Source organism: Pararge aegeria, chromosome 12 (genome assembly GCF_905163445.1).
Source record: "Pararge aegeria chromosome 12, ilParAegt1.1, whole genome shotgun sequence".
Lineage (NCBI taxonomy): Eukaryota > Metazoa > Arthropoda > Insecta > Lepidoptera > Nymphalidae > Pararge > Pararge aegeria.
Window position 1 is genome coordinate 5,296,380 of NC_053191.1, and position 21,721 is coordinate 5,318,100.

The following is a 21,721-nucleotide window of genomic DNA, read 5'->3' on the forward strand; positions in this document are numbered from 1 at the left end:
TTATGTTATTTTATGCATATTTTTATGAATTTAAATAAAAATTTAAATAAATAGTTATAAAATCGAATAATGTGGTATTATTCGATTTTATAACTATTCACAGTAGTGTTGCCCAAATTCAGTCTTGGTCTTGCAGTCTTGGTCTTGTTCTTGCGTTTTTGCAAGACCAAGACCAAGAACAAGACCGCGTATTTTTAGCAAGACCAAGACCAAGACTGACCGTGCAAGACTTGAGCAAGAACAAGACATAGCCTGCAAGACTCTTGCGTCTTGCAGCTAGGACTTAGCGCTATTTCACGGAGTAGTTAGGTGTAACAGTTCGGTGTATAGGTAGGTAGGTACGCTTAGGAATTCTATGAGACGCAAAAAACTATATCAAAGAATATGAAAAACTGGACCTATGCGCATTACGACTAATACCATAAACATAGCGAATAAAAAAATATCTATTAAAATCAAACTGAGTGCATGCATAGTTATGTTTTAACCATCGGCACTTTGATAATGCGGCATCAAAGGTTTTGTACTTACTTCTCAAAGAAATTTGCCGCTTTTCGGAAGTACATGGTTATGATACACGCGCCGGCGGCTTCTTTTGAAATCTAAAACAATCGTTGCCGCCGCGCCGAAATCATAACATTTGACACTATTCATGCAAAATAATTTCGAATTTTAAGAGTACCTACAGGTGTTCCAAAGAATAAATAAGTTTCAGAGTGCTTAGAATGAAAATGAATACATTATACTGATCACGCAAGTAGTATTATGATTAGGATAAAATGGTGAGGATAGGTAGTAGATGTCATAATAATTCATTCTAGTAAGTAATTATAATATTGATTACTTATATGGTTTTAAACTAATTACTTAGGTACTATTATTGTACATTTAGTCATTATATTTCTTAAGTTTTTACAAGAAAAAATAGCAAAAAAGTGTTCGAATATCTCTGAGAGAGATGATGAGAGTAAGTATTTACTAGCTGTGCCCGCGACTTCGTCCACGAGGAATAGTAACTTTGGAGGTATAGTGACGTTCAGGATTTATTTATTTATTTTAAAACTTCTGTCATCAAACATACAAACGAACTCTTCAGCTTTATAATATTAGTAGGTATAGATGCACGCCAAAACATTCACTTATATGTAAAGAATAGTGATTGGCACTAATTCTTTACATATATTTTATTCACGGGTCGCGTCTGTACAAGTAGGTAATATTTAGTGTGTGTTTGTACGCCGCACGCGGCATCGTTCGATTTGCGGCGGCATCCTTTTCATAGAGCCGGCACGTGGCGAGGCGGCGCGGTAAAAAGCAAGGAAACGTACTATAAATGAAGGAATTATTTTAATTCCAGTCATTTCCAATTGAGCTGTGCTTCGATTCTAACTTAATAATTGTTTTTACTAATTCTCGTTGTTTTCTAAAAACGTATCACGTGTACAATTTAATATGAGTGACGAAGATTCAAATTATTCTAGTCCGAGTAACGAGAGTTTGAGTCACAGATCTAAAAGACCCAAAAGCAAATTTGAGGAGTTTTTCGAAATAATTCATGCATCCCAAACTGCCTTGTGTAAATTGTGCCAACATAAAAAGATTGAAATAAAAATGAAAAACAGAAACACTTCAGGCTTAAGGAAACATCTAATGTCTTTCCACAAAAAGGAATCAGAAATATTTCTTCCTGTTAAACCAAAATTAAGTGGAGATATCACAAGCTTTTTAGTAACCGCTGGAAGAAGTGGACAGAATATTTTTTTAACAGTTAAAAGAATTTTAACTCCGCGTAGCTATTCATGCGATACTTTCAAAAACGCCATTAACTTACGTAAGTATTTTTGAGTTAGTGGTGTTTTCATCTAGGGGTGCGACATATTAAGTATGTAATTATCGTCTTAAATATTTTTTATAAACACCCATATTTTCATTTAATCGGCCAGTAACAACTAAGTACTTTATTTTGGTAAATTACAGTACAGTGCAACCTTAATATAACAAATATCAATTTAACGATTTTCTCGATTTAACAACAACAAACCTCCTCCTCTTATACGCTCAAACCTAGTATGTTTTAAATAATAACACAAGATTTATTGTTTTGTTTCAGTCGGAAAACAGCAGTGACAACATTACGACAGCTACAGTTGATTGGGTGGTGAAAAAATATCTTCCCTTCTCATTTTTCGATGACGAAGCTACACAAGTATATTTTCGACGTATTTGCCCTAATATGGTGTTTCCTAAAAGGTCTACACTTAGAAGGAAAGTCAAAGAGCGATTTGAAGAGCTCCAATTGAATCTCAAGGAACGACTTCAACCATTATCATCTAAAATGTCGTTTACCATTGATGGGTGGACGTCAATTGCTGGTAGGAGTTACTACGGGGTTACTATTCATTATATAGACAACGAATGGAAGTATCGATCTGTAGTTCTTGATTTTATACCATCACGCGGTCGACATACTGGGGAAGATATTGCAACGATTTTCCATGAATGTTTATTGGAATATGGCATAATTGATAAAATACAAGGTATCACGGTCGACAACGCAACTGCAAATACCAAATTTATGTATGAACTGGGCAAACAGCTGCCGCCACACTTTGATTCAGACAATCAACATTTCCGGTGCTTTGCTCACATTTTAAACCTTGGTGTACAAGATTTATTAAAGACCTTAGCATTACACTGTGAGTCTGACACTAACGCGCAAGATCAGCAGTACGAAGACTATGCAGACGAAACTGAGGATGAGGAAGATGAAGAATCTGCACCAAATATTGCTGACTCGCGTACATCTGTAACAAAGTTACGCAGTATTTCCAGTAAAATAAAAAGAAGTGAGATAGTGAAGAAGAAGTTTCAGTCTGCTTGTGAAGCAGCTGGCGTGCCATCAAATCTAAATGCCATTCTTGACTGTCCAACGAGATGGAATTCCACACATGATATGATTGGATTTGGTTTAAAAGTGAGAGCGGGCATTGACATATTGTGCAGTTCTGTCACCGAATTGAATGATTTTCAAATCACAGCTAATGAATGGCAGGTACTCGAAAAATTACATAAATTTCTAATAAACTTTAAACTTTTAAGTACAAAACTTGGTGGAGACAAATATGTTACGTTACCGCTAGTCATTGTATCATTTAATCTCTTGCTAGATAAAATTGAATCCATGGTAAAACAGTTAGATGAGAAACCTAATCGATCTGAAGTGGATGAAAGGCTCATTCTAGCTTTCCAAGCAGCTCAAGACAAAATGCTTAAACATTACAAGAAGAGCAACTGGATTTATTGTACTTCTTTAATTTTAGACCCAAGGCATAAGGCTCAGACTTTTGACCTGACAATGTGGGGGAAGCAACTTAAAACAGAAAGTCTGCGCAAGTTCAATGAACTTTATGAAGAATATAAAAGTCTACACTCACTGAACAAATCTCTGGAATTACCAGAAAAAGACAATAAAGTATGTGATGAAGATGAAGACGTAATAGACTTTGATAAACTCTATGAATGTCCCTCGACGTCATCTGGATCTTGTCTTCAAGGCTTAGTGATAGACGAGTTGGAGGAGTACCTGAGAAAACCAAGAACTGCCAGCTCGGAAGACATTTTAGATTGGTGGAGGACGCATGAGACAGAGTATCCGATTTTATCGAAAATGGCCCGTGATTTTCTCTCAATACCTGCAACTTCAGTACCTGCTGAGAGGTTATTTTCTAAAGCATCATTAGTAATTAGAAAACATAGAAATAGGTTAAGTGATGAGTCAGCCAGATGGTTACTTTGTATTAATTCTTGGTCAAAAGAATTGATATAAAGTATCATAACCTAATGATAAAGCTGTTGATTTGTGTTGTATTTTATTTTTTATTCAAATAAATGATAAATCGTAAAACTCTTTTATTAAATTTCTTATAAGTTGAGGGTTCAATCTCTTTCTAGACAGATAAGTATTGTTCTTTAAAATACAGTCAAGTTATTGTAATTAATTTGTTTTTTTACATGTTTTAGCAAATGTAAGCTTATAAATCATAAATGTTTATTAAGAAACAGTTACTTCCATGGAAAACGACATATAGATCAGTTGATTTTTCGAATTTCTTATCAAATCTTCAGTTATTTATTAATCTGCTTGATCTTTACTATGGCTATGTTAATTAAAGCTCACAATGTTCCAATTCTAATACGTTTTTCTAAGATTTAAAGTAAACTTTAATAAATAGTAATAGACTAATAGGTAATTGCAAGACTTGCAAGACTCTTGCTGCAAGACCAAGACCAAGACTGGGAGCGCAAGACCAAAACCAAGACCAAGACCAGGTGTATTGGCGCAAGACCAAGACCAAGACTGGCTAAGTCTCGTCTTGTTCTTGCATTTGGGCAACACTAATTCACAGACACTGAAAAATAATCACAAACACTTTCCAGTTGCGGGAATCGAGCTCAGAACTCAGAAAGCAGGGTCGTTACGCAAATGTCCTTCAAAGCACAATACTTTTAACTAAAACACATCTTTAAAGTCCTATAAAGGATAACACACGGGGATGGGATGACCAACGTCATCATATATATCGTTGCGATGCGTCGCCACGGCCTGCATCGCCACGCTAGCAATCAGTTTTACCCTCGCCTATAGATATTTCACATCAAAAAGGTTAATGCAAGAACGCTATATCAAACCGCTCTTAACACTAGATTCCATTTATAATAATATAATAATAATAATTTCTTTATTTCAGGCAACGCCCATATTAATACATTAAAAACAACAATTAGTATTACTTATATACAATATCGAATTAAAAATTAAAATTACAGTATGAATTTATTCAAATGGCATGTCAAAAATATAAAATTAAAAGACAAAATAAAAAATAAAAAATTACAATGAATAATGATAATTGTTAAATTTAAAAAAAAAAATAAAAAAAAAAATTATACCTGATCCGAAAAATTTTCAGGATTTCAAGAACTAGATATCATTACCTCGGCGCAGTGTTGGGTTGAGGCGATGGCGGTGTGGGAGGAGTGAAGATAGCACGTGCTATTTCGTCCGCACCGACGCCGAGCAAGCGTGCCGCGCGGCTTGCGCATCCGCCGTTTGCGAATTGGTACTTAAGAGCTGATCCAGTGTTTGCTGCAATTATTAAAACATGTACATTATTTAAAAGTAAGTATTCATTATTAAGTGCCGGTGGATAGTTTTATCTCTTAGCGGCAATCTTTTTTAAGTAATTTTATATTTCATCATCTGTTTTAGTATGCACTGGCCATAAAATTATTCACAAAAATAGAAAACTTACATTGATGAATATAGGGAATTGATAACTAATAGTAATAAGTGTCTGTCCGAATAGTTTTATTACTGATTACTAGTACGTAGTTTTATTTCTTAACGGCAATATTTTGAGTAATTTATATTTTGTCATATGTTTTACTTTGCACTGGCCATCAAATTATCAAAATATTCATTCATATATAGGCTATAGATCGACTTTCCTTTGTGTATATAACTTTTGGTGCACTTTAAGACAGCGTTAGAAACTGTACGATAAAGCACACGTAATTTAAATAGCATAAGGCGTTAAGGTTTAAGTCCAATTGTGTAAAGCGGGAGCTTTTTGCCTTTGTGAACCAAATTTCTACATCATTCATACCTCTCACAACACCAGCCCATCCCAGATGGCATATAGCAGCTAAGATCTTCCAAATAGCCATCTGTTCTTGTTCTGTCACAGCCAAAAGTTGTAAAGCTTCTTTCAGTGTGGAAAATTCTGCCGGTGCGTCCGCTTTCTCGTTAGAGCTTACGCAGAGATTTGGGGAATTTACTGGAGCCTGATCGAGGAGTAGCTCTCGCCGAAGACGGCCATCACATCCGTGGAATAATCTAAAATAGATGAGAAAAGTTTAGCTAAACAGTTTTGCTATAAATACTAGGTATTTATGCTAGAGCATTTAACAGGAACCCCTTTATATAACATCTTTGAAAATACGAAAGTAGCTACCACAAGTTTCATCTAGCAGTTTAACTTAGAAATCTTTGATTTTTCATCATTATTATATCTCAGTTCCTCTCAGACAGTTAAAAAACTAAAGTTCCACCTGGTTTTGCTAAAACTAAATATGATAAACATAAAGTTAAGACACTAAATATGATCAATATAACAGATTGTAATATTGAAGGAACTGAATAGACGTATTATAAAGAATATATGGAAAAATATTTCTTATGTAATTTTGTGTATTCCACTTAATTAAAGTTACCGAAGGTAGTCCGAAAATAAATTATACTTACGTGTGAAGAGCTCGAAGGGCAGTCTGTTCTGGCTTCAAATCAGGTAGCAAGATCTGCACAGATGCTGAAACTAAAGCACCGCCTCCGTCAAAGTCTAGAGATGTCAGGGACACAAATCGAGAAGCGTGTGGATTTGAACCCGTTCTGAAATAGAAGAGGAGTTTTATTATTACCGGAAATTTTGGGTAGCGTACTCGCCATCAACACTTTTAAGGTTTTAATTGCACGATAGAATACCTAATGTTAATTTAGTCTTCAACGCAAAATCTACGGGTACCAATGTCGGTAACTGTACATGCAATATTTTGGAGTGTTGCTTTCTTTCCGTTTCGAAGTGCATTATCAGAAATCATAAGTTTTGATCATAAAACTACAACATTGGCAACGCATACAGGTGCTCGAAGTATGATTTTTTTCAAGTAATAAAAGCAATTTGTGTTATCTTATTGTATTACAATATTATAATTAATTGCTTATTTTATTATCATTTTACAATAAGATAGGGTTTTCCCTTAATCTACTCAAAGAGGGTGAATTACGGAATCTTTCACGTTTCAAGGACGGGACCTGTGCCCGTAATGTTAGCATTTTACGGAAAACAATGGCCATTGGCGTGAGTGTTACTAAATTTTCATCTTTAAATTAATGCAAAACAGGATGATTTTTTCAACTCCGATTTCACGCGTGATAACAATTAAACTTAAAAATCGTCGCTGTTGATGTTATGGGCTTTGAAATGAATAAGACTTACCGACTAGAGCCGAAAGCATGCAAAACGTCTAGTGCTGCGTCCAAACGTTCTGGAGTTAGTTTCGATCCCTGCGCCGGATATGCACTCGCTAAATACCACACGCAGTGTCTCATAGCAGAGGTCTTACCGGAGCCAGATCTGCAAATAATACACTTACCTTACCATTATGTATAAGAAAAAGATTTTCTACGCTTGCAATCGGCGTCTCTTTATAGGCTATATAACTTTTTAAAATCTCATCCCTAAGTGGGTGAAATACGGGATGAAAGTCAATGTAAAAGTCCGACACTTTTTGAGTTATGAACTTTAGTGAGACAGTTAAATAAATGTTAAGGGATTTATAAAATACAAAAGGTTTAAAGGTATATATCTCGCTTTGATACATAGGAGACAAACAAACGTAGTAAGAGCGCAGGCGGGCGACTCGACGCGGTGGTATATTGTAAAGAATATAGGAAGAAAGTTAATATGAGAACGTTATCAGAAGTTGTACACGGACAAAGTCGCGGGTGCCACCTTGTTTATAATCATATAAGTATCTATTCACTTTTATCATCACAAGACCCTATTTATTTGTGACACAAGTCTCCTTTCTCAGGATAAATAATAATTTATCCTTAGAACTGGCACGCTACTATAAATACGCGTAAAGTTTTATAATTACACAGTTTTTGTTTCCATTAGGTATTTTTTCGATGTACCTCAATCATAACCATATAAAACGTACATAACCAGTTATCTACCTAACTAACAGTTTTTCAAACGCGTTCCGAATAAAAATATTCAATGAAAACTTTTCATTGAACGTTTTTATTGCTTATCGGGCGAAACCAATTAGGGACCTTGAACTTCTCAAATAGCATTATTAATATTAACAAGTTCTTATTCGTATCGAAACTTGTATCTTAACATAAAATAACGATAATCTAGTTTCGAACTAGAATCGACCTGCCTTTCTCTATAATAAGTCCAAATCATTGGCACTTTAGGGTCTTTTCATATCAATCATAACAAAATGCATTAAACTTTGAATCTTAGCGCAATTAACATAAGAGTGAATGAATAACTTATCGTTTATTGGTGTTTATATTATTATATAATTAACAGATCACGAGTTTTGTCATTTGTGAGATAAAATATGCGTAAGTTGTGATCAGGCGTTTCCTGCAATTTATTGGACCGCTATTTGATCGGTTATCAACGGAACGTATCTTTTAGTTCTGTTACTATAGTTTGTTTACATTTTTTTATATATTTCAGTAGGAAATGGTATTGGATATCCATTTATACTAAAGATCAGGTAGGTAGCTAGAGCTAGTTAAAAGTTAAAGCCAGGAGGCATGCAACCTATACTAAGTTATTGTACTTGTCTTATTATGTAAGCAATGCTGTCATTACTTTTTAGTGTAAATTATGTTTTGAAAATATTAAACAATAATAAAAAGTTATAATAATCTTTTTATAATTTCTTATTTATTATACTCAATTGCGTTGTTTTTTTTATTTTATACTTTACATTAAAATAGTAGAGAAAAGATCATTATCATATTAAGAGTAGTAAGAAAAAATAGAATACATGGAATGGTCTCTGCGACGCTGTTTAAACAGTAGTGGTTATTGAAGAAAACATTACCAAACTATGTTAAGCCTACCTAGACAGAAACTAACCAAATTGGTTTGGCTGAATGCAACGTGTAAATGAAAATCGAAATAATACTTCGCAGGCTTTAGAAGCACATTTTGTACTGTCTCTGATACTTATATGTGAAATCGAAAACCAAATAGTTTTTGAGTAAGCCACTGCCATGGTCTTTACTGAAAGAAATCCTACCTAAGCTAGCTCAGGTACTATGCGCGTGTCTGTCAAAAGGGTTGTCATAAGTAAACACTTAGAATGTTTTGAATTCGTTTATACGTAAAAATAAATATGCCTCTTTTAATTTAATATTTTTACGGGGTGATTTCTAATGAAATATTTGTAATATTTTCTAAATTCTTATGCATCCTTCAAAATTATTTCGTAATTCTGTTACACTTTGTATAACTAACGCCATCTTGACGCCATACAAGTCTGTATGACCGTATGACCACCGCGTGATGTTTTTAGAATTACCTCCCAAGGAACACTATAGCACGATCTCGTCTTGAAGCAAGCATACATCGGTGGGCCGACTGTGCAGCAGCGAACACGTGTGGAGGCATGTCATCCACGCGGCATCCTCGGAACATGGCCGCCACCTGAAAAGGACAAACAAATTAAAATATAAAGACAATGTCTTCATAAATTTTTAACATTTTGTAACATGCCATTTGTGATGAGCACACGACCGCTGGTGGAGTGGTGATAGCCCAGTGGGTAAGGCTTCAGCTTTCCTTTTGGAGGGACCAAGTTCGATCCCCGGAACTCCCTAACTTTTCAGAATAATTATGAGCGTTTTTAATTTAAGCAATTAAATATAAATTGCTTTAAATATAAATAGCTTTTAATTAAACGAGCCATATTTATAAGGAGCCATTACTGTTTCCTATAACACAGGTTTATACCTAGCTTAGGGACAGTTGATTTCTGTATATCCGTGTTAATTTTAACATTAATATAAGTTATACCTATTGTAATGTAAATTGTACCTATGTTTTATTGAACAATAAACAATATATTATTATTATATTATTAAATATAAATTGCTCTAACGGTGAACGAAACGATCGTGAGTTAACCTGCATGACTGCGAGTTCCCTATAGTGTTCTCAGGGATGCGAAGTATACCGATCCGCAATATAAGCCCTTATTTTTTTTTTAATTTTAAATAATTGATGGACCAAGCTCCATAGCCCTGATAATTAATAATAATATCCCACAATAGCATACAATATAGACTAATAATATCCCACAGCTTGAACTATGCTCTTGGACCCCTCTCATATGAAAGAGGAGACCTTTGCAAAGCAATAGAGTTGTTAGAAAAGAGCAAATCTTAAGAGTGTTTCTGATATCTTCTCGGTAGTCTATGCTCTCCGAACCGAAAGTATACTTAGCTTTTCATAAGTGCTTGTAATAAATGAATTTTATATTTTAGTACAGTGTACCTTTTCTGTGTAGACAGGGGTGGTACGCCTCGGTGGGCCGAGGACTAGCAAGGCATGTCCGGCTCGAGCATGAGGCAGGGCTGCAGCGAAACGTGACCGCAGAACATGCAGAGCACCACATTCGTTCAGACAACGCAGGGATGCGATGTCCTCGCAGCGTTCGAGTTGAGGTGGATTAGCCTAAGGAAAAGAACACACTGTATATTCTAGAATTACTATATATATGCGAAAACTTGAATGATTTTGGTGAAGGCTCAGTATTTTTTTTGCACGTTACACCGATTGTTTTTATGAGATTTTATTCGACGAGGAACGCACACGTATCGGTAACAAAATTTATTTTTTGTTTTAAACCGATCTTTCTAGGAAGTACAATTGATAATATGCGTAGAACAAATTGTGCAGGATGTACCTACGTTGAATATCAATGAATTTTATTATAGTAAAATTGTAAATAAAATTTAATACTTAGTTTTTGAGATTTCCTTTCAAAAGATAGATGAGGCTGAGTGTCCTCAGACTATTTTAGCCAAAATGGTTGGAGTTGAACGGAATTTACAACGGTTTACTATGTGTATTATTTTCCCTCTGATGTTTGACATAAATCCCTATATAATAATTAGTGCAATGATTATGTTGAGGAAATGTACAACAAAACTAAATAATAATTTACTCCGACTTGCAACCTTTCAAGTCGTGACTGACCTGTACCGTCTATATCATTGTGTTATTAGGTTGATTACGGAAATAAAATACGGTAGTAGAAGTTGCCATAAATTTAGCTGCCATTCGGTTTCTTCTCTTTACCAATTTTTAGAAAAGTTTTTGGCCACTCTTAGGTTTTGAGAGATTGAATATCCGTCTAATTCTTCCCCGAGTTTCTCATACAGCTCTTCTAATAAAGATCAATGTAACCTTTACAAACCTAAGCTTCTCTAAATCATTATCTTCCACGGGTGAAGGTACAATATGAAATCGAACCACACGTTCTCAGCTTTGACCAATTACTTTTTTGCAAGGACATAGCCACATATAGGCTAGCCACATTATCCTAGCTCGGAGCCATTCTTCTGGGCAAACCAAATTTCCTTTATAGTTCGCGTAGGTTCTAAAACAAACCTAACCTTCTCAGGATCTTTATCCACTGCGATAACCTCCCCGTTGGTCGGCCAAGTACGGTGAAAAAAAATAAATTAACCAATCAATATATCCAGCTTAAAGCCATGCCTTTTCGTAAGACAAATTTTCTCATAATTTCGTGAAAGATAACTCGCGTTATGTCCTACGCAGACCTTACCTTCTCTATATCATCTTCATGCACGGTGATAATCTTCCCAGCCTTTCGCACTCGTACTTTGGCCCTGCCTGAGTCTGCTTTGTGTTCTCTCACGACGACGGTGAAGTCACCTCGATAAGCCAACCATATGGGACCATCTACCATTAGCCAGTATATTCTTTCTCATTAACCTCGTGTCCTTGCACAACGCCGAGGCCAAAAGGCCGTTCGACCTTGCGTTAGTTCCTACATAGAACTTACCTTCTCTAAATCATCTTCATCGACGGTGATAATCTCCCCAGTCTGTAGCACTCGTACTTTGGCCCTGCCCGCGTCTGCGTCGCCTTCCCTCACGACGGCGGTGAAGCCACCCCGGTGAGCCAGCCACATGTGACCAGCTTGAAGCCATTCTTTTTCGCATGCCAACTGCTCCTCGGATTTTGCCTGTGGACAATTCAATCATGATTAGCCCCATTTATTGGTGTAGTAGGGCTCGTGTACGCAAGTTTGGCATCATCCCACAAAAAATCTTAACATAAACTGTATAGCAATATCAAGGCCATATAATTCTCTGTACTGACAGCACAGTTTATTTGTTATTTTAATTGTATTATGTAGTTCAGTCCCATTCAATCTGAATATTGTATGTATCACCGTTTTTGAGAGCTATCTTTGAGAGACTTTTTGTATGACCACTCTTAGCTTTGATTAGCTTTTAATTAATGGAAGTCCAACTTAAAGATATACCTAGAGGCTCTGTTAAAATTTAAAGAGGCTACCAATTACGGCTGAACTTTTAGAATGCTGGGGCAGACGGACAGAAAGCACATATTATGTATTGATAGGGTCCCGTTTCGGTACCCTTTGGGTATGAAACCCCTTAAAAGGTATAACTCCTTCAACGATTTTCAATTGATTTTAGATAATGTGATCACTGATCAGTGTAGATCCCAGAGACAAAACTCACGAGATGACTATCAGTACTTAGAGACAGACTAACGAAAATAAATGGGACAAACTTCTAAGAGATAAATAGATAACATTGAGGTAAAGATCGGAGATAAGCAATTTGTCATTAATAAAAACGAAGTAGATTGATAAATTGTAAGTAATCCCATGTTCTGAATTCTGTGTGTTTCTTTTTATTTCGGAAACAATTAATTTATTACCTCTTCATGATATTTAAGTAGTGGAACGGATTTTTCAAAAATGTGTTTGTTTTTTTTCAGTTTCTTTTACGCAGCTTCTTTTTAATTTAGTAGGGAAGCGGCATACAGATACCAACAGAAACGTACAGAAACAACATATCGCTCGTATAGCTAGCATAACTGCGGTCAGATCCAGTTTTATAAAATATATATTGATTAAACAATAAATAAATAAACATTTCAACATTCAACTTAATATGAATGAACCTACCTATGAATACCGATGTAAAAAGCATCGATTTCGTTTAGCATAATTTGATTGTTTTTTTATTAGCAACAAATAAAAGATACAAAATTTATCTTCACGCTATTTAATTCGAAGTCATTTTATGTCCGGTTTAACGCGTGGGGCCGAATAGGAATTGTAATATATTGTATTTCAATTATGAATTTTATATTTTATCCTAGATGGTAACACAATATTGTGCCCAGGACATTCCTACGACCTTGATCATTACGCGCGTATTTGGTTATGTATATTTTATGGAGGCATGTCGAAAATATTTATACGGCCCATTAGGTAGCATTAGTTCGTTTAATAGCACAATCGTTGGTTAATACTTCAAGGACTACTGGTTAAAAATGGTACCGAAGAAATTCTCTACAAGTAAATATCAATAGAATATAAGCCCGTGGTTTCGAAATAAATACCACTTCTAACGCTATGCTATCGGTTATAGCTTAGTGGATAACACCTCGGCTCCCATATCGGATATACCGAGTTTAATCCCCGAGACGTACCTCTAAATTTTCGGAGTAAAGTGTGTGCGTGCGAAGAGAAACAGCGTGGGAAACCTGCATAAAATTTACTCAAAGCGCGTAGTCCACCAATCCGCACTAGACCAACGTGGTGGATGGCGGCATAAACCCTACTCATACTGAGAGAACACCTGAGACCTGTAGAGGGCCGGATAGGTTGATAATTATGGTTGTGAAGTACAACTCTAACACAGGTTTATGGATTTTATGCTTATCTTTTAGTCTGGGCTCATCTTTGGTAATACTATATCGATTTAGGCGAGATTCTCACAGGCAGGTAGAATGTTATAAAGAACCACACAGCCAATTTATGTTAGATTTTAATGTGTTTTTCCATTTAATTCTACTAAGAGTAATACAAAGATAAATTATTAGTTTTAATAAAGGCATTGAAATAATCTCCTCATGTGTATAGATAGAGGGAAGCGGTGATAGCGCATTGGGTAGGAGCTCGACTTTCGAGAGGCCAAGTTCGAAGTTATGTGGGTTTTAAGCAATTAAAATATCACTTGCTTCAACGGCGTAGGAAAACATCGTGAGGAAACCTCCACGCCTGAGAAGTTCTACATAATGTTCTCAAAGGTGTGTGGAATCCACCAATCCACACTGGGCCGGCCTGGTGGACAACGGCCGCAACCCCTTCTCATTGTAGGAGGAGACCCGTGTTCTGGAGTGGGCCGGTAATGGGTTAATGTAATGATGATGATGTATATAATGAAAATGAAGTTATGGCAATGTTTGGTTACGAAAAAACACGTATTTAAATAATCCATCCAATCTAATTCCATCATTTGCCCATAAAAATTCACTGGTGGACTAAAGGCGTCTCCTATGACATAGCCGGAGAAATTGCCTGTAAATATCACTCTGGGCAGACGGGTTGGCGATCGGAAAAGATGGAAGTAGTATCACAAAGGACGCTGCTACCTGTTCTAAGTTACATTCCAGTAGTCGCCTCGTACGACACCCGCGGAATTAAGGAAGAGATGGCAACTATATTCTGATCTGCATTCACCACATGGCACACTGAAACACTGGTATTATTTTATTCAATACAGATCATCTTTTCTGTGGTGGATCCATTAAAAACCCCAACTTGTTGATGCAGATCCTCACCTCTAAATATGGTTACTAATGCAGTTCCTAGTACTCTATAATTCATCGATAAAAAAAGTTCAAATAACAGTCGTACCTTCTTGCGGGACCACTTTCCTCGGGACCTTTTACTAGAACTCGTTTGTGCATCCAATAAAGTTTTCCGCGCACTTATTTCGTCCCTTCTGCCCCTTTGGACAATCGGCAAAGGAAGATTGCTCAGGGTTTCATCACTTGTGACAGTCATTTCAAAGAATATAAGCTTCAACACAATCCTCAAGTACCACATCTTTAGCCAGTCGACAAGCTCTATGAGTTTAGTTAGAAAAGTCATGCTTAGCTTAATAATAATATTAAAATTATTCCTTGTGTTGTTTGTGTCTAACTAGTTAGTAACATCACCCACACGTTCCACGCACGCGCACCAGGAAGTACGTATAGCCTATTGAAAACCTACGCGTATGTATGGAGCAAATCTCATTAAAACCAATTATCCGTTCATAATCTATACGTACAGTAAGTATATTTATATTATAAAACTAAGAACAAACGTTTATATTGTATGCCATATAGTCTAACTAGCTATTGCCCGCGACTTCGTCTGCGTTTGATATTGTTTTTAAAGTATTCAGTATCGCTAAGCCTTAAATGAGTATAGTAGTATATATATAACATGTGACTGTCAATTAATTATAGACAAATAATTTGCAATAAAATAAAATTGCGACTATAATTAAAGATCTAAGCTATCCTATCTCTTAAGTTGGACCAGACTGCTCACGGTGCGCCAATTTAATTTAAAATCGGTTAAGTAGTTTAGGAGTCCATTGAGGACAAACATCGTGACAGGAGATTTATATATATTAAGATAGAACTAGACGTGGAATAAAGCGTTCAAACGAATCTATATAACCTCATAAACCCTGTGCGTGCATATAACCGCTTTTTTGTTTTAGTTACAAATATATTTGACGGCCGACTGGCGCAGTGGGCAGCGACCCTACTTTCTGAGTCCAAGGCCGTAGATTCGATCTACACAACTGAAAAATGTGTGTGTGAAGAACATGAATGTTTTTCAGTGCCTGGGTGTTTATCTGTATATTAAAAGTATCTATGTTTATTATTCATAAAAATAGTAGTTCGCTTATCTCGAAAACGGCTCTAATGATTTGGCAGAAGTTTTATATTTAGATAAGGTTTTGGATTTTATATTTATATATTTAGATGTATTTCATGAATAACGCGATTTACGTACAGAGAAAAAAACACGAATGTAACTCGGTCGCGCAACTACTTATTTAAAATGAGTAATAGAAATAATGTATATACCTACTCGAATAAACGGTAGCGAAAAAGATAATTTAAATATGGTTCTTTTTATTTAATACTTTTACAGGGTGATTCCTTTTGAAATATCCACCCTTTCAACAGTACCTATTTCGTAATTCGGTTACAAGTAGTATAACTACAGATAAATAGATATCGCTGAATTATCTTCAATATAAAAAAGCTTATAACTTAACTGTCACATTTTGTATTTCGTTATCATTAAACGTCGTTTGTTTTTATATAAATAAGCAATGAAATTGACTGAAATGAGCTAATCAAAATTGTGTGAAATGATATACATGTATTCTGAGACATACACAAGCTATAAGTGAAACCTATTTTCAATTTGCATTTTTGTACAAATATACACTCGTTTGAGGATGAATGCGCATTTAAATACAAAACACCTTATAATCACACTTTTATTTAGAATAAAATAACCGCGTTTTATGTTATTTATTGCCGTATTCAAATTACTAAATACGTAGAAGCAATAAACGACCGCTCATATTAGTATTCAACGGCGCTTACATTTTATTTACGTTAATTTTATTTTATTTAGTTTGTAATAGTTTATTTTAGGTTATATTAATATTATAAAGAAACATTATTACTATATTTAAATTAATTATAAAATTAAAAAATTTGAACTTTTATTTACGTATTTTATTAATTATTTAAGGACTCATCCCACCTAATATTATAAATGTCAATGTAAGTTACGCTTTCACTCAAAAACTACTTATCCTCATGAAACTTTGTACACATATTCTTGGAAGTGTTAGAAGTAATATAGACACTTTTTATCCCGAAATTAAGCTAGGTTCCTTTGGGAGAGGGGATGAGTGTTTGACGATTTGATAACATAACTCCGACAAATTATAACCGATTTAAATAATAATTTTTGTACTCTAGAGGTTATAATATTTTTTTAATTTTGCCCAAACTTTGGTTGGAGATAGAGGACAGAACTCCTCAGCGGATAGCAGTAAACCCCTCATTTAAGGCTTAGCGATACTGAATACTTTAATTTTGTTTAGATCTACAACTAAATTTAATGCAACATCAAACGCAGACGAAGTCGCGGGCAATAGCTAGTAAAATTATATTAGCAGTTTCAATACATTAAAACTTTCGATTGTTTTAAAATTATCAAAAATTACGCTATAAAGTCAGACAATGTCAATTCAAAAGTTCAAAAGTTGTGCGGCTTCCCAAGCTTAACTACTTAAAGAACATTGCACCGTTTACGATGCGCAATTACAAATCTAATTAAGAAATTAGTAGAATCTATATCTAGAAATACCATTAAGGTCAGAAATGCACATATATCTGGAACACATCATGTTACATGAATTTCAAGTAAGTAGGTACCCTATTTTTTTGTCATAAATTGCAATAAGCAGGTTGTATGTTATTTAGCTTGGCAATTTTTTTTACCGCTTAAAAAAAATTTAAAAAATTTACCAAACCTTACCAAAAACTTATGTGTATACTTAAACACGCAAGTTAGAAGTTACAATTCCTTGACGGTATTAAGTCATTACACTAAATCTAAAGGTAAACAATAGACTCCATAAAATTCTACGAATAAAAAAAAACGTAGTTAGTACTGCATTTAACATTTGCGCGCTTTTTAAATTTGCTTTCATCTGAGTTCTACAACGCTCCAAAAGAAGTATAACTACAATAAAAAGTTCCAGTGCATAAATAATGCAATATATTATTTTGTAAACATTCAGTAAGATAACAGTCTCAATCCTATAATCGGTGCTTATTTAGCAATTAGGGCCAGGAGATTTACGATAACATTTAACAGTTCCGTCGGTATTTCAGTAACTTTACTGTCTGACCTACTAAACGCATCTGGTTTCAGCGCCACTAAGTACCATCATTGTTATATATACGCATTTATCGCCTACAAATCACATCACTTATGAACGTAAATAATTTATAACACATCTACTGTTACAGATATTTTATAATTCATAAATATCTTATCCCAGCCCACCGCTGGAGTGAACCTGACCCGACGGGATGGTTTGGTTGATGGGGAAATTATTATTATTATAAATTGTGAAGTCCAAGGTGGGAATTTGGTAATATTTAAATGGTAGGTACCTGTCGTGATGGTGGGTATATGATCGCAGGTTGATACAACCAACCAATAGGTCGACTTCACACGCATTTTTATGAACATAATGAAGAACTTTCAGAGAGTCTGGTTTCCTCCGTTAAAGCAAGTGAAAGCGTTAGTCCTAACCACTAGATGCTAGTAAGTAGAGAGCGAGAACACATTTAAATATAAGTATGTAAACTACATACTTATATTTAAATGTGTTCTCGTTAAGTCTTCGATACCTAACGAGATCATGAATAAACCCCGGATGTGGTTAATGCTACCTATTTACATCGGACAATTTCAATGTGAAAATGACTCACAACCAGTAGTAACATATTAAATCATAGCTTACAACACTCAAGTCCAAAAAAAATCCACGATAATTTTAGAGCTCTTAAATGCATATTGCTCTAACTTTTTTTGGGGCATACCTAGGTAGGTATGCCCCAAAAAAAGTTAAATTTAACTGCGATATTTAACACAACTTTAGTTTTGTTCATATGCTCGTACGCCTGAATTGTAATGTTGCTAAGAGTTAGGACTAACCAAGTGTACATTGTAGAGTCAACATCTCCTAAGGACACTACGGTCTCGTTACGAAATGTGCGCAGAGAGAGCATTTTCAAAGGTGTTTGTAAATATCACCATGCAGATTTGCCTGGTTTTTTATAGATTGAAAGCTAATTAACCTAAGTATGCATATATCATATAATTTCACAAAGTAACGCCACGCCTGTTTTATCCAAATAAAAAAAATCTCTGGTCTGGTGCGAGGCTGCGGTCGTGGCTAGTTACAACACTACCGACAAAGAAGTGCTGCCAAGTGCCAAGCGATTTAATGTTCCGGTACGATGCCGCGTAGACACAGGTTAGCCCGCTACCATCTTAGACTTTATCATTTACACCAGGTGAGATTGCAATCAAAAACTAACTAATAGATGGATAAAAAGTATTTTTTGTCAACTATAATGGTAAAATCGACCTCGATTCCCTGAAAAGCGGCTCATACAAAAATTACAAACTACGATAGAGTAAGAAACCGCTGGAATTAAATAGTCCAGTAAAAAAACAAACACAATGGAATTCCATAAAATCAAATGCTGTAGAAAATTTCGCTGATAATATTCTTCGAAGTCAACTATTTCTTTATTGCACATACCTTAATGGCACTTATGATGCCTACTTAACACATATGTACGTAGTGAGACACGATGGCGATAGTTCTACATTCGTAAACCTAAAACCTATAAATTTTTTCATACGATATATCACGATCGATGGTACCATATATTTTTAATATCGTTACTGTTAGACAATCCCTGCGTTCCGAGAGTAAGGGTATTTGTTATTATTATAACGGCTCTTGTAAAGCCTCAACCTTCTAGTTACTGCTCGAGAAAGGAGATGTCATCTTCAATCATAATTAACATAAAGCTATAAAGTTATGCCATGAACTTTTATGGAGATAAGCAAACAATCGTTTAACAATGTCAGGCGGCACCTTTTATGTGCTGATGCAAATTGTACCTGCTTATAAAATGAATGGTAAAACGACTACAAATATATCTCTAGAAGGTTTGGTCACCTCTCTGGCGCAGCGGTAATCACTGCGGTTTTGAGTTAGAGGTCCCGGGTTCGAAAGGAATTTACAATTTCTTAATTTTCTCTGTCAGTTTTGGAGGCTTAGGACGTGGCTAACTACCACCCTACCGAGAAAAACGTGCCGATAAGCGATTCAGCGTTCCGGTACGATTTCGTGTAGAAACAGATTAGGGGTATGAGTTTAATAGAACTGCCATCCTTAACAATTATTCATTGTAAAGTCAACATCTCCTGAGGATGCTCCGGTTTCGGAGCGAAACGTGCGTAGAGGGTATATTGCCGAAGATCTGTTTGGTGTGGAGTATAAGGATTGAAGAAATTATAAATTACACCACACAGATTCTCCTGCTTTTCGCGGAGTATAGCAAATTAACCTTAATTTTGATAATATATCATGGATTTCCGCAAAGTAACGCCTGCTTCTATCCAATATCCAATATCCAATAACTGCCATCCCCCTAACAGGTTAGCTCGTTACCATCCTTGATTGCGTCATCAATCACCAATAGGCGATATATGATAGATCTGCAATCTATTATATATCAAGGGCTAACTTATAGTGGAATATAAAAAAAAAAAGTCAATGCATTATCGGCCCACTACAGGGCACGGTTCTCCTCTCACAATAAGAAAGGTTTAGGCAATTTGTCCTACTACAGCGTTCACAGCTACGGCAGGAAGTTTACCAAAAACCTTACCTTATACCTACTTTGGATGAACGACGCGACGGTTTTAGGCTTAAAATGCATAAACTAATGCTTCGCTAAGGAACAGCAATCCACATTGTCAGTATTAACAGAAAGGGACATTAATTTATTCCGCTGTCCAATCCGTGGCCCAATTATACATTTCAACAATAGATACAAAACTTTAGCGCTGACAAAGTTGTAAATTACGACCGGATTTCTGTTGCTGCGCCTATCTGGAATCTGGACACGGCCACAAACCCCATTTATTCAGGTTACCACAATGTTTATGTGATTTCTACATTATCAATTAATATTCTATCATAGTAAATGTCTCGCTGGTCCAGCGGTTATAAGCGGTTAATAAGGATCAATGGTCCTTTGCTCGATTCCTGGTCACCAAATTCACTACAATTGAACTCAAAACCTCAAACGGAAGCCCACACAACCGCAATGCTTAACGCCTACGTCATTGCTACGAAGGAGGGTGAAACTGCTCTAAATTATGCACAATAAAAAACAAATAACGAATTTCAAAATGACCGTCATATACCGCGTATATGGACGGATGTATTTAAATTAGTGTTGCCCAAATTCAGTCTTGGTCTTGCAGTCTTGGTCTTGTTCTTGCGTTTTTGCAAGACCAAGACCAAGAACAAGACCGCGTATTTTTAGCAAGACCAAGACCAAGACTGACCGTGCAAGACTTGAGCAAGAACAAGACATAGCCTGCAAGACTCTTGCGTCTTGCAGCTAGGACTTAGCGCTATTTCACGGAGTAGTTAGGTGTAACAGTTCGGTGTATAGGTAGGTAGGTACGCTTAGGAATTCTATGAGACGCAAAAAACTATATCAAAGAATATGAAAAACTGGACCTATGCGCATTACGACTAATACCATAAACATAGCGAATAAAAAAATATCTATTAAAATCAAACTGAGTGCATGCATAGTTATGTTTTAACCATCGGCACTTTGATAATGCGGCATCAAAGGTTTTGTACTTACTTCTCAAAGAAATTTGCCGCTTTTCGGAAGTACATGGTTATGATACACGCGCCGGCGGCTTCTTTTGAAATCTAAAACAATCGTTGCCGCCGCGCCGAAATCATAACATTTGACACTATTCATGCAAAATAATTTCGAATTTTAAGAGTACCTACAGGTGTTCCAAAGAATAAATAAGTTTCAGAGTGCTTAGAATGAAAATGAATACATTATACTGATCACGCAAGTAGTATTATGATTAGGATAAAATGGTGAGGATAGGTAGTAGATGTCATAATAATTCATTCTAGTAAGTAATTATAATATTGATTACTTATATGGTTTTAAACTAATTACTTAGGTACTATTATTGTACATTTAATCATTATATTTCTTAAGTTTTTACAAGAAAAAATAGCAAAAAAGTGTTCGAATATCTCTGAGAGAGATGATGAGAGTAAGTATTTACTAGCTGTGCCCGCGACTTCGTCCACGAGGAATAGTAACTTTGGAGG

The 21,721-nt window shown here is 35.5% G+C and overlaps 1 protein-coding gene across 6 annotated transcripts in view; it reads right to left on the minus strand.

The window, feature by feature from the left end:
- The window catches only part of LOC120627972 (unconventional myosin-XVIIIa), a 281,655-nt gene that overhangs the window by 169,776 nt on the left and 90,158 nt on the right, over positions 1-21,721 (minus strand). For 5 of the 6 annotated variants that reach the window (XM_039896116.1, XM_039896114.1, XM_039896115.1 and 2 more), the window contains 7 exons: positions 11,680-11,862; positions 10,143-10,322; positions 9,169-9,293; positions 7,056-7,193; positions 6,305-6,448; positions 5,667-5,896; positions 4,996-5,146 (listed from right to left, as the gene is read on the minus strand). In XM_039896116.1, coding sequence (XP_039752050.1) covers positions 4,996-5,146; positions 5,667-5,896; positions 6,305-6,448; positions 7,056-7,193; positions 9,169-9,293; positions 10,143-10,322; positions 11,680-11,862 — 1,151 coding nt within the window. Of the gene's footprint in view, positions 1-4,995; positions 5,147-5,666; positions 5,897-6,304; positions 6,449-7,055; positions 7,194-9,168; positions 9,294-10,142; positions 10,323-11,679; positions 11,863-14,577; positions 14,793-21,721 lie in introns of those variants that run through there. The other variant, XM_039896119.1, reaches the window with a different exon arrangement.